We start from the raw sequence: 13,980 nt of genomic DNA, 5'->3' as shown, positions 1-13,980 counted from the left end.
TTATATCATACAGGAATTCACAGTTGTTGGAAAGATTTCAGTATCATTAATGCTTATATATTGTTAGTTGTACGAGGTGTAGTTTTGTAAGTAATGGCTTTCACCTCTGACTAGACAGTGATGAGTTAACATGCCCTGTAAAACTATTTGCTCAGTCATTTAACATTGAAACACACAACGGAATGTAAGACTTGCTGTTTATCATGAACTAAAGTATCAGGGCTAGAGTTCTTGAAGGTGTCTGGAAGACTATAGTAGAGCATGCTGACAACCATGATAAACTAAGATTGTGTCTGTGAGCTCACCATATACTGTTTATTTGGGTTAAAAAGATACTTCAACACGGTAATGCCTGGTGTAGTTGAAAATATTATTCAACAAAATGTAACCAGCTTTTTGTATTGCATATTTCTGCATGCATTTAGTATGAATACATGACAAAAATGTTGAAAATATTCCAAAATACATTGCCACTTACTTTTACACAGATCGTGCATGAGGTATGTTGCAGCAGGGCACTGTGGGACACATCCACTTCCTGTAGGTGTGAGTCTACTATCTTCACAACTGGTGCACACTGAGCCTGTCCTATCTTGGGCAGGATGACACGAGGCACATCCGGAGTCACATGCTGTAAGACATCAAATAATAACATCTCATGTTCATACACATATATATTTTATAACATGTACAAAATTTGCATTACAGTTAAGAAAACATGCTGCATAAGGTTCATCTTACACGAGTGAATGAACTGGTGAGTGAAAGTGTGTGAACAAGACTTGTTTAACTGACTGACTGACTGACTGAGTTTGGTTTTACGCCGCTTTTAGCAATATTCCAGCAACATCACGGCGGGGGACACCAGAAATGGGCTTCACACATTGTACCCATGTGGGGATTCGAACCTGGGTCTTTGGCGTGACGAGCCAACGCTTTAACCACTAGGCTACCCCACTGCCCCGACTTGTTTAACACCAGAGGCAGCAACATTCCAGCTATATCATTGCAGCCTGCATATTTTGGAGTTATAATTGAGCCAGACAAATTGTTTATCTGAATAATATCATTTCAAGCAGCTCAGATACAACAGATGACAACATAATGAAAATGATTTCTTTACATGAAATGTTACACTGGATCACCGACTCCTACCATGACAGCTGCCATCGGTTTCCATATATTGCCTTGTGGGACAAGAGGACATACAGGCCCCGCCCTGCAGCTGGTAGCCCTGGGGACAGGACAAGCACTGGTTCTCTCCACCTCCATCACAGGTCAAACATCCAGGGTGACATTCTGTTGGTGTATAACAGTTCATATCAGCAAAGAAATTTGGTATGCAGTAATGAACCATAATCAACTCTGAATGGGAGTTGTTTTTTCTTTGTGGCAGGTACACAAACATGAATATTAAAAAAGTAGTGTAACTCATCAATTTCTACATGTGTCATTACAAGAGGGTTGTAGAAACATTCTGGTACATCCTTTGTGTTAGCTAAGATTTTATCATATCCAGTTTCAGAATAAACACTGAGATACATTCATTAAGGTATTATGCCAAATTAGCTGTCATACAGGTTAAGAATGAGTTCTTTCGAATCACCTACTATGTACTTGACCCTAATTTGACATTATGATAAAACAGTTTACAATATCCTAGCAATGCCAAATGTAATGACATGACTTAACTCATTAATGCCAGAAAAGAATGCAATATTTGTGTTACATCCTCATAGAACAACATAGTAGTACCTTATTATCAACAGAAAAAAGGGTAAAATGTTCCCTTTCCATAAAAAATATGAGCGATCTTCTTACGTCTATACGTTTCATCCCTATACTATATTGTGACTAGATACTGTTATGACAGGATTCACAATATATCACTACATCTAATGTGTTGTGGTGTATAATATGCTGATGAAAGGTGAGATCAGCTTAACTAAATCCTGCAACACAGGTCGGAAATACTTCTACCTAGACTCAGCTGACATCCCATACAATCTCCACCCATACTGACTTGACCCCAAAAGAAACCTGATTCACATGACAGTCAATGCTGTTCTATGCAGGGAGCAGTAAAATGCTCCCCAACACAAAGAAACTGTGCATGGTGATGTCAATGACTCAAAATCAATCTGTCTGCAATGGCAATTTTATCGGGCCTAATCTATTGTCAGGCACTTTTATGCTTGGATCCCTTCAAACATGTGAACAGTGGACAATTCTGTCCTTCAAACAGGTGACACCTTGACTATCTAGTCAAGTATTCATACGACTGACTCTATGAATAGCTGGAGTGCATGACTGAGTAATTTGGTGGTGTAACACATGAAACGGAATACCTTCTATGTATGAGGGGAAACCAGACACCAGCTATTACTATGTGCACCCAGTGTAGTTGTGCTGGGTCTGGAAGCCTGACATCATGTTCAGTACTCAAGGGGTAATCTGCATGAAATCACTAACACATGTGTACAATACTCCTCCTGTACCTCATACTGATATCCATGGCCTCATATTGTCTCAGTCACCTTAACGTTGTGACATGACACATACTGAGATTCCTTCTGAACTGTTCAAAATGTTCGCTTAGATATTACTGTTTATGTCTTTAAAAGATATTTTGTAGACGATCACTTTGTCTCTGAATATACATAAGTTTGAAAGAAACAAATAATTCCTTTTAAATTGAAAAGGATGAAAAGGGGCCCAAGTGAGATGGGAGATTCAGAACCTGGCTCGGCAAAATCTAGACTTGCTTCATTTTTGCATTTAACATTGCAGAAAGGTCTGAGTGGATGGGAAAAATTATAGAGTTCATGGACTGTGAGACAAACTAGGTATTTTGCTACATTGGTAGATCTTCAGACTGTTGTAGTGTGGCCTTGCAGTTAAAGCGTTCACTTGTCAAACCAAAGGGCTGTGTTTTGTTCTCCACATGGGTACATAATGTGAAGCCTATTTCTTGAGTCCTTTTACCCTGATACTGCTGGAATATGGCAAACAGTGGTGTAAGACTCAGTCACTCACTCAGATTGGTGTGACATTGCAGACCAGTTATCAGAAGCATGGAACAATGGACGCTATTCTGGGGTCAATGACCCAAGTCCTACATCAGCTTTGAGGATAGTGTGTCATACAGATCCTGAACAAATATACTCAGTGCAGCCGATGCAAGTCTAGAATATGTGGCAAGGCTACATTACCACAGTTTCAGTTTCTGAAAATGAGGAAAGTCTCTGGTCTCCTTTTTATTATATTTTATGAAGATAATTTAGGAACTGTTTCTTTCTGTAAATCATGCTCATTTCAGTGACTACACGTTGGTCTTCTCTAAGCACTGCACTTGTAAGAACTACCTGCCTATTTACACAGCCTATGTCAGAAACCATCTATATGGCAATTATAGGATAACAACATATGATCCTCCAACCCTGTACCAGCACTTGAAATGTGCTATTAAGACAGCAGCTAATACCTTACGGGAACCAATAAAAGCAGGATTACTGTAAATGACTAAAACCATCACTGGTATTGGGTTACAATGTTGCACCAGGGTGAAGTGTTCCAGACAACTTTTGGAGCCACTGAGTATTCACTCCCAAGTTGTCCACATTTGACATGTTTCTCCCGATATGTATTGATTCTCCCTTGGGTTGGGGTATTTTTACACTATTTGGTGTATATAAATTATTTCTGTCGTGTTGAATTATGTTTCAGGTTACTTCTAGTTTGTACCTATTCGTGTTCCACATTAAATCTCAATGGTAAAATATCTGTCTAATTAACAATAAGCAAGATAGCCCCTTTTCATGCATTCTGAATTGCAGTAGAGTTCACATATGGGTGATGAAAAGAAAGGTTGGTCAAGAAATACACATAAGTAAGTTACAAAGGATACACTGCATAACTAAGAAGTATGGTTACACTATATGATTTTCACATTTTTTATGTGTATTTGAACACAAATCAAAATTAATTAGGTAATTGGAGACTAATTTTGCATATTTTATGTAAATGCAGAGCTTATCAGGAGCTGTAAAATTATGTACATGACTCATGACATTAATGCTATTAAAGTTTAATTTCTTTATTTGCAATATTCAAGAATTCCTAGAGCATATCAGATTATCAACAAATAAGCTCTGAACATGCTATGAGACACTGAAACATTTGCTGAATCTTGTATTAAGCATATGGTCTTGACAATGTTATACAGTATTGTTACCTGTGCAGGTGCCCTGATGTTGGTAGTATCCTCGGGAGCAGGAATCAAAACACTGGCCTTTCTGTAGCATATAGCCACGGTGACATGTGGCACAGTTGGGGCTGTCCGGCAGGCAAGTCCTACAGTATGGTGGGCATGCTGTAAAGTAAGCCCATCATGAACCACCACAGAGACTGATCACTGATTGCCTGGACATGCATACAGTGTAGTGCTTGCGGAAAAGATTGATAATCAGAAATATTCTCGATGGGAAGAATAATAATGTTAATTTAACAATGTTTATAGTTAACAATTATTAACCTCTATGATTTACATTGATAGCCAGCCCTAATAGTGTGTTACCAAGCAGTAAGAAATTTGTCTTAGAGTACTAATATATGCTATCTTGGTACCTGCATGCATGAGAAACAGGATTGTCTTTTGAAACAACAAATTGCCAGCACTGATAGGTCAAAGAATGACGTCACCTATAGATGAGGGTGGAATATTTAACACTAATGATGAAAACATACCTCATACTGCAGGAAATGTCTAACATGAGTTTAGAAAGTTTAAAAACATGGTTACCTATACACTCCCTATCCTTGAGGTAGTATCTCGAACCGCAGTTGTCGACACATCGGCCTCGTAACAGAACGTGTCCCTGGTAGGAACAAGACACACACTGGCTTCGGCCTGATCCCACACATGTCTCACAGGTTTGGTGGCACCCTGGAATTAAACAGCATAGTTATATATTTTTACTCCAAATTAGCAGAACTAAACAAAACTCCTCAATAAAAATTAAATTTGATATTCTATACTGAATACATCATTAATCATAGGTTGCTGATGTGCCCAAGGGAGGCAACTCTGCCCAACAAATTGCAGCACCTTTCGCAAGTGTGCCTCCCATGCCCCTAAAACTGAAATTGAAAGGAACCCAGGGTAAAACATAAAGATATACAGGACCCTCCCCTCATACAGTATCAAATACAGACCTTAGAGTATATGTTTTATTAAAATCACCCCTCTTCCTTCTCAGCCCCAACAGCCCTTTGTCATCACCTTTTCAGCATTAGGACTTTGGAGACATGATGGTAGCTGAATCCTCAAGGTTCCATTCCAGGATTATCCTGATTACATGTCCTTAAATCAGACGCTCCATGCAGTATAAATATACACTGTGGTACACCTACCAAGGCACTGTCCATTATGGAGGTAGTACCCAGATCCACACTGGTCCACACACTGACCGTCCCTCCACAGCAGCCCAGGGGGACAAGTGGCACAGTGGAACTCCGTCCGAGCAATACACGACTCACAGCTGGAGTGGCACTCTGTCAATTGAGGAAAAATATGCAATAATAGAGTTTTGCAAGATTTCCGCATATTTGACATTATTTTCATCAGAAATATTCCTCATAGTCTTTTTGGTGAGTCATATTGGATCCAAGAAATTGTCTTCAGTCCAAGTTGTTACAAAAACATGCATTTACTGAAACTGAATTTACATTTTGCAGTCATTGTTTCAGTTAACAGAATGACCACGATGGTATATCATGATGGTATATATTTGTGCTGTTGACTAAAAGTGGCAGAATGTATCTCTCTAAGTTGTGCTCAGAATAAACAGTCAGTCATGACCATGTTTTCATGTTATGTGTGCCATAGCATATTATTACAATAACAGTGTTCATGCAAGTGATCCTAGGGCAATTTGATGGTCTCCCACCACCTTTCAAATTCAGTGTAAGGGACATAAGGAAAAGAAGTTTTCTGTGGCCACCCAAATGTGACAGACTTTTTATGTTCTTCTACGCAGTTAATGGGGCATGCACTGGTTCACATTTTCACATGTACTGGTAATATGGAATTTGTAATTAGAAGATATCATAAATGACTTATCATTGAACTAATTCACTTTCTTATCATCCATATACATGTATTTATATAAGTTGTCTTGTCTTTTAACATCTACACTTATTAGTATACACATATCACTTAAGGTCTGTCAGAGCTTCATATTCAAAACTTCCGAGGTTTTTTTTCCCACTTTGCCCTACTTCTGTTCACTTTGAAAACACATTTCCCTGAAGATAGCTTATTTTCCTTTTGCTCAAACCAAACATAAGCCACTGCTCATAAAATGTACGTAAGGTGCAGTTTCTCATTAGATTTAATGACTGACGCAAACTGTGTGTTTGCTGTTTCAGGTGCATTGCAATTATGATTTCATCACATACACTAAAAGTCAACCTCTCCGATGCATTATCATATTTATACATGGCAGGTGTCCCCTCTGGTAAATAACTGTGATAATTACACCCACCTTAGGTCAACACAATGGAGTATGTGGCAGGATACATGCAGGGTGTGTAAAACACATGTCCTCATCATTTGCCTTAATGAATGTGCTTTCAACAGTGTAGTTGGATAAAATAGTGCCAAGTTTGTAATCAGTGTAGTTTCTGTTCGGTACAGATCTTCTATGTTACTATGCCTAAACCAGCCAGGAGATTGCACATGGCTTCCATATATGAATAATGTTTATAGGAAATCTCACAAAACAAAATGGCTTAAAAATCTTGCTTATCAACATGTTTAAAACAATTCATGAGATTGTTATATCATTTTGTTTCCTATTTCCCAAATAACAAGGGCAGAGGGGTAGCCTAGTGGTTAAAGAGTTTGCTCGTCAAGCCCTTTTCTTGTGTCCCCTGCCATGATATTAATGGAATATTGCTAAAAGCGACGTAAATCCATATTCATTCACTCATCAGTATCAAAATTTTCACAAAATATATCACATTATGCTTTATTTCAATATTTCAAATCCTAATACATCTGGATGTCATTTTTCACTTTCATGAAAGACATTTTGGAAAGGAAATACAATGTACAGGTAGTAGAATCAAAATGTAAAATCAAAGCTATATGTTGAATTATTTTGTATTCATTTATTTGGTTGTTTGATTGTAATTGCCCTTTTCTTAATCCTGCATCTTGGCTAACTGACACAGAAAACTAATTAAACAAGAAATGGAATAAGGTATTTAAAATAACATACCACAAAAGCAGAATATATCTAAAAATCACAACTGTTCAGTTGTCTGATTAATATGATTGACATTCACTCAATGTTTTGTTAATATGTCACATCAGAATACATGATGAATCATATAATTAGAATATAATGTTGCATATAATCTGTTTAGTGTGAGCAAATTAGCAAGATGTAAATAATTGACAGCATGATGGATCAAATCTTTGATAGGCATTTAGAAAAACATGAAGACATGAAATGGTTATGGATTACAAATACGATTACTGTTTGCAACCTTTAAGAGCTTGATGAGTGAGGATGGTTTTTGATGCCACATTTAGCATTATCAATGGATACCACAGCAGACGACAACAGAATTAGTCTTCACATAATGTACCCATGTAGGAAACATATTTTAAAAATAGAAATTGCAAATCTAATTTATCTTAAAATACTTTGCCTACATACAAAATAGCAAGCTGTCACTTGAGGTTTCTATGACCTGAACTATCAAATGCAGCAGAAGCTAAAACTCCCATTGCCACAAGACTCTTAAATCATTTAGTTTGTAAAGCGGGTGAGCTAGTGTTGATGGTACTGTCCTGCATGTTAGTTTAGCACACAATAAGTACTGATACACATTAAACAGTTATGTATACTGCCATAATTTCACCTTGACAGGTGTTCTCCCTTGTTGGATAGAATCCATTCTTGCACTGTTCAACACAGCGGCCATCTTGTGCCAGTTTACCAAACTCCTTGCACCTTGTGCAGTGTTGTGGATCATCAGGCAAACAATGACTACAGTCGGACGCACATTCCACTGGAAGGAAACTTTGCAGTTAGATGTGTGGTTGTTATTGAGCATTTGATGCCTGGAAATATGATATACTTTACAGCCTGTGTTCTCACATGTTAAATTTCTCGGCAACGAATATTCAATAACATGCGCATATCTAAAAGCACAATATGTTTACCGACATTGTAAAATACAAATGTTAGCGAAATATACTGTGGGACTCTCTTTCCACATGAACTCTGACAGGTGTGAGACAGAGAAGATGTCACTCTCGAATTGGATGACATCATTACATAATGTCACATGCTTCTGTGGTAGCTGAGTGGATCTGGTTAGCTAAATGTTTCAGGTTCTTCAAAAATTGAAGTTGTTCAAATATTTATAAAATTTCTATTTGAATTTCATTAATGTAGTATCCCTTTTTGCCAAGCTAACTTTTAAACTTTATGATGGAATAGAAAATAAAACATACATTTATCTCTTCTGAATGAATTAAAGTGAGGTATGTTGTTGACCGTTGTCAGTTACTGTCATTGAATTATTTCCCTTGTATGTCAATACAAATTAATCCACATTAACACATTTGCACATCTATACAAGTAAATGTGCATGCAACATTTGGTACGAAGGAGTAGATACCTCTGGTTGAAACATTATATCATAACCCAAATTAACAAAGTAAAGTACACTAAAATGTAAAGAAACTTAAAGCAAACCAAACATAATAAGCAGTACAATAACCCCTCCAGCTAAACATTTGTATTCATGACATGCAGTTCATCAAACAGACTATCCTATGCTTGTGTAGATAATGATAACCGATGAGGAACATTACACTGAGTAACCCTGATCAGGAGCAAGAAGAAACAGGTCTGAAGAAGTTCTCCATGCTGTACATGCTGTTTAATGGCCACTCAAATGTCATTGAGATTGGTCCACAATGACAGAACTAATTTGATGGTGAATGTGTGTGACTGGTAATACATGCTACACATCTTCTCTCATGTACATGCCTATCTATTGAAGTCAACAGGTATATTGCATACAGTTACCCTTTTCATAACATGAAACTCCAAGATCAAAATGGTCATTAGCTACAATAGAGGCGGAATAGTTTTGTCTGTGTTCACAGCAGCTAAAGATTACACTGTAACAAATCTTCTTATGTGCATGGGTCTGTACCTATCACATGAAAGGTCTCCAACTGAGTCCTATTGTTGAAGATCCAATCTTTCAAACCAACAGCTGACATTGTGATGTGCACATGTATACAGTATATGTTACTCAGAAGTGTAAAAACACCTGATTCTTCCTATTACCGCAGTTAATGGGTCATGGGTCACGGATGACAGACTGACAATAGTACATGTAATATGAAAGAAGTAGTATTCTTTAACTTTTTGTAAGTAGTATACATGTATGACAAGCAAAGGTATCCTGAGTAAAATAGTGGCCAACACAAGCACCTGTTTTCCATAATTTCCATAATCCGTTATTGAGACATCTCTCATATTGTTCTCCGTGAAACAGTAATAGCTTGCAGGGCCTAGATTTTCTAAGCTCTCTCAGCGATAAGATAGTCATACGTGCCATACTTTAACATTAACTTACGACTATCTTAGCGCTAACAGAGCTTTGAAAATCTAGGCCCTGGACCATCAGGTACGCTGGCACTTACCACTACCCACTACAGTTTTGTCAAAGAGGGTGGTTGTTTATCCTCCTGGGACAATCTGTCACCATCTTCATGCCACAATATCATCAATCATACCTGTTTGTGCCACCACTTTGTACAGTCAAGCCTTATATGCTGCCCCAAAGAAGCACCCTCAGTACTGGAACAGACCATCACCTACCTTGTTCACAAGTTCCACAGCACTGTCCAGGAGGGATGGACATGTAACTGCGGGAGGGCACACTGGGCAGTTCTGCTGGTAGCACACTGTCTCCCCCTCCTTACAGTTACACACAGTGCAGGGCCCTGGGTGCCAGCTGTCACCATCCTGGAGATAGGAGACCAATTTATTACATAAGAGGGCGAAAATATCGGGGTTCATATTTTTCATATGATGCCCTAGGGCAAAATATCACTTTGTCATGGTGACTAGACGTCATGAACAATGCTATGACGTCACGTTTCTTCTGTGACACTGCGTTCTACACCCGTGCCTAAATATCGGTATATCCCTCAGTCTCGCTCAGGAAGTACCAACATTTAGGCACTCATGTTGTAAACATAGTATGACATGGGCACTCATATAAAATCCTCTATATATGACCAAATACCACACCCTAACAAGAATATGTCATACGAAGGAGATGGTAGCATTCAAAATTCTGTGGGTAGTGAAATCTGTATGTATGTTTCTTTCTTCTCTTCATTGTTGTTTAACCATGCACTCAGCAATACTCCAACTATATGATGGACAGTATGTAAATGATCAACTCTGGACCAGACAATCCAGTGATGGACACCATGGGTATTGTTGCAAGTGACTGGGATACCATGACATACGTCAACCAAAATCACTGAGCCTGAGCATCCAATCCTGTGAGACACCTCTTACAACAAGCATTGGGTATTAAAGATCAGTTCTAACCAGGACATTCACAGGAACTGAAATCTTTCAATGAGTGAGGTTGCCATATACCCAGCATGGTAATGATCCTATGTACGATTGTGAGTGTATGTTTCCATTATATCTGCACAAAGATGCAGTTGATAATAACTAGTCCCAATAGATTTTCACATCCTGCAATCTTTAGATGTTCATCAAAGCATAACATACCCTACTATCCAACTAACATAACCATCATCCCTATCAAAGGTCATACGATTTTAGACTGACTGACTGACGGAGTATGGTTTTACGCCGTTTTTAGCAATATTCAAGCAATATCACGGCGGGGAACACAAAAATGGGCTTCATAAATTGTACCCATGTGGGGAATCGAACCTTGGGCTTCGGCATGATGAGCAAATGCTTTAACCACTAGGCTACCCCACCGCCCCCATAAGATTTTAGAAGCAATTCAAGCTACCACCTATATTTATAATCTGATGAAACTCAACAATTTGCCAACAAAGCACAACCATACTGAACATGTACATTGAAGGAAGAGGGAACACTATCCAAATGATTCCCATTAGCCACTCAGGAAAGATAAACTTGATACTGATAAATCTGTGATGTGTAATCCGTAAGTGTTCATGTGAGCTTGTGTGGTCATCCAATCACCAACTCTTAACACCCTCATTGTGTCCTGGTAACCTGTCTCTTCTTCATGTTACTTGCCATCAAAGAGAAGGACAAATAAGGAAATATTGAAAATTCCTTTTGACGGAAATACTTCTACAGTTTTATGTGTTTTATCATAAACTTATCAGCTAATTTCATGCTTGAACACATAAAATCTGATAAGTGTGGACAAGAATGGAATCTGGAATTAAATCAATAAAGAGATACCCATGTTCGCTGCTCCAGTAAGTCAGGCAATTATACAGCTGAGTGAACAACAAAGGCGGATATGTACGGTATGCAAACTTGTTGTGTTGATCTACACCACTGGAATACTTGTATTTCAATGCAGTCTTTATGTTACAATGATCCAACTGAATACAAGCTTCTGGCAGAAGAGGTGGATGACAAAGATGCTACTATCCCTGCAGTCAGCACTAATCTGTCAGGTCACTAATGATGGACATACCTGCCTTCCGCAAAGTTTAAAACATGAGGGGACAAAGAAGTGTAGTAACAGAATCCATACAAACCAGTAATAGAAAAATGAATCCTATCCATGCATCTCTGATCTTTTAGAATTTAATTATTTGATTAAATTTAATGCATATGTTTAAATTTCATGTCAAACAAACAAACAAACAAACTGGATTAGCGGATAAAATTATAATGCTGATACATGTTACCAATTATCAGTTACAGAGCAGGAAACAAACATGTTTGTTTGTAGGTGGTTGAAACTCTTACCATGTACACTTCTCCCTCAAACTGGCACTGTCGAGGGACGACACAGTCTGGGCAGCACTTCCCATGGGACTGCTGTAATACTTCATTCTGTAAGGATAGAAAATATGTAGGTGTTAGTTAAGGAGGAAGTGAGTTGTTTTGTATATTGTGAACAGTATTTCACATACAATACAGTGTGTCAGTTTTATCTCTGTTGAGTGTTGTATTTGTCGTTTTACCCCCAAACTAAGCAATATTCCAACTTTATAGCTAGCAGCTAGTAAATAATTGTGTCTTGGCCTGAGAATAAAGTGACTCACATAATGAGCAACAACTTTTGCAACTGGGATACAATTAACCCAATCCATTGTGTCACCATTTATGACAAGTGTATATTGCTCTGGACAAAATCTCCATGAAGGCCTACCCAAACTGATATAGATGTTGGCACTTCTGTGAAACCCACCAGTATGATGTTGACAGATCTAGGAACATAATCAAGGTGAACTAAGATTCCAAAATTTCATCATAGTTTTATTGTCAGGCCTAAGGAATGCAGTTCTACATACTGAACTTCTGTGTACCATGCAATCAGTGATTAGATCAAATAATCATTGACATAAAAGTAAACATTTACATGCATGACTACAAGTAATCTAACAGCCGCTGTTCATATCAACATTTCATCATGTTTTACACTGATTTAGCAATATTCTAGCACAGCAAATTAAACCGATTTCATTGTGGTAGAATTGAGGACAAATAGTCAAATAATAAATTTTAATGAAACCTCAAGCGGTATTTGCGATAGGTATTTCATGGACATCTTTTGATGCTCTGTCACTAACTGGAAATCAGCAGCTTTAAATACATTCTGTTAAGAGGAACCTATGATCAAAGAACTCACGGTACAGTGTTGACAAGAGGTAATTTTCAAAATCTGAACTCTAAAATTACATTAATGTCATACCTAAGGCCATCAACAACTCTGAGACTAATACTTGCTATACCATACGTAATACTGACACATTCAATGTGGCCTGCTGTCTTCTGGTAGTTATATATAATTGCTCATATATTCCTATCACAGCAGGACTGTTGAAATATACCAAAAATGTTTTATTTTTCTCAAGTTCTACTTGTCCAAGAAGACTTCAGTCTAGTCTACTTTCATAAATATATATATCTTCTGCTGGTGCTAACCATTTTTTGAATTCCAAGTCAACTTTCAAATCACAAATTGGCCCATACTCAAGGGCAGGCATGTAATGTTTATTAGTGACTAAACTCCTGAACAAGACTTCTCTTGTTGTGTTACAAAATCCACTGTAAGAATGAAAACCATTATGTAGCAAGTTGTTTTCTGAAACATTCTGTTTGTTTTAAGTGAATATTTACTAGTTCCAAGATGCAGAAAGTATCAAATTTTACATGTCTGACAGCTTAATACGCAAAACCATCCAGTTAATTGCCTGCTTGACAGACCTGATGGAGGGTACGTGTTTGAGTTTATCTCATCACTAGACCAGAGACATAAATCTCTTTCTTCTGTTTTGCTACTTGTATGTTATGAAAATATAAGCAACCTTTTCCATGTTCATAAGAAATCTCATGTCAATAAAGTTCCTGAATGTCAGCAAAATATATCCATTCTTGTTTATTCTGTCCAATAGAGCAGTGAGAGGCTGCTTGTACTGGTAGTCTGCATGTTGTGATAAAAATATAGTCTTTATGGTAATGCAGTTGCTACTCTCAAAATATACATACAGATTCTCCTGTCAGTGCTCAAATGTATAGGCGTAACACGTAGGTAAAAACATCAATTGATTCCAATGATTCCTTTGTATTTGATTGGATAACAAAGCAGTTGTTTGGCATTTACAGAGCCAAAACATATGGTCTTGTCAAGTTATTGAGTATTAGGGCGGGGTTTGTGTTGAATTATAGGCAGGGCTTG

At 37.8% G+C, this 13,980-nt stretch overlaps 1 protein-coding gene across 1 annotated transcript in view; it reads right to left on the bottom strand.

The window, feature by feature from the left end:
- The window catches only part of LOC124286435 (extracellular matrix organizing protein FRAS1-like), a 132,806-nt gene that overhangs the window by 38,632 nt on the left and 80,194 nt on the right, over positions 1-13,980 (bottom strand). Inside the window, 9 exon segments of the mRNA XM_046722811.1 lie at positions 479-631; positions 1,156-1,299; positions 4,235-4,372; positions 4,802-4,945; positions 5,413-5,553; positions 6,280-6,331; positions 7,933-8,082; positions 9,915-10,061; positions 12,045-12,131. Of these exon segments, the coding sequence (XP_046578767.1) occupies positions 479-631; positions 1,156-1,299; positions 4,235-4,372; positions 4,802-4,945; positions 5,413-5,553; positions 6,280-6,331; positions 7,933-8,082; positions 9,915-10,061; positions 12,045-12,131 (1,156 nt within the window).

The sequence above is a fragment of the Haliotis rubra genome, unplaced genomic scaffold, assembly GCF_003918875.1.
Source record: "Haliotis rubra isolate DU_JTF1 unplaced genomic scaffold, ASM391887v1 Scf383, whole genome shotgun sequence".
Lineage (NCBI taxonomy): Eukaryota > Metazoa > Mollusca > Gastropoda > Lepetellida > Haliotidae > Haliotis > Haliotis rubra.
Note: the sequence above shows the minus strand (reverse complement) of the source record. Positions and strands in the feature narration are given on the sequence as shown.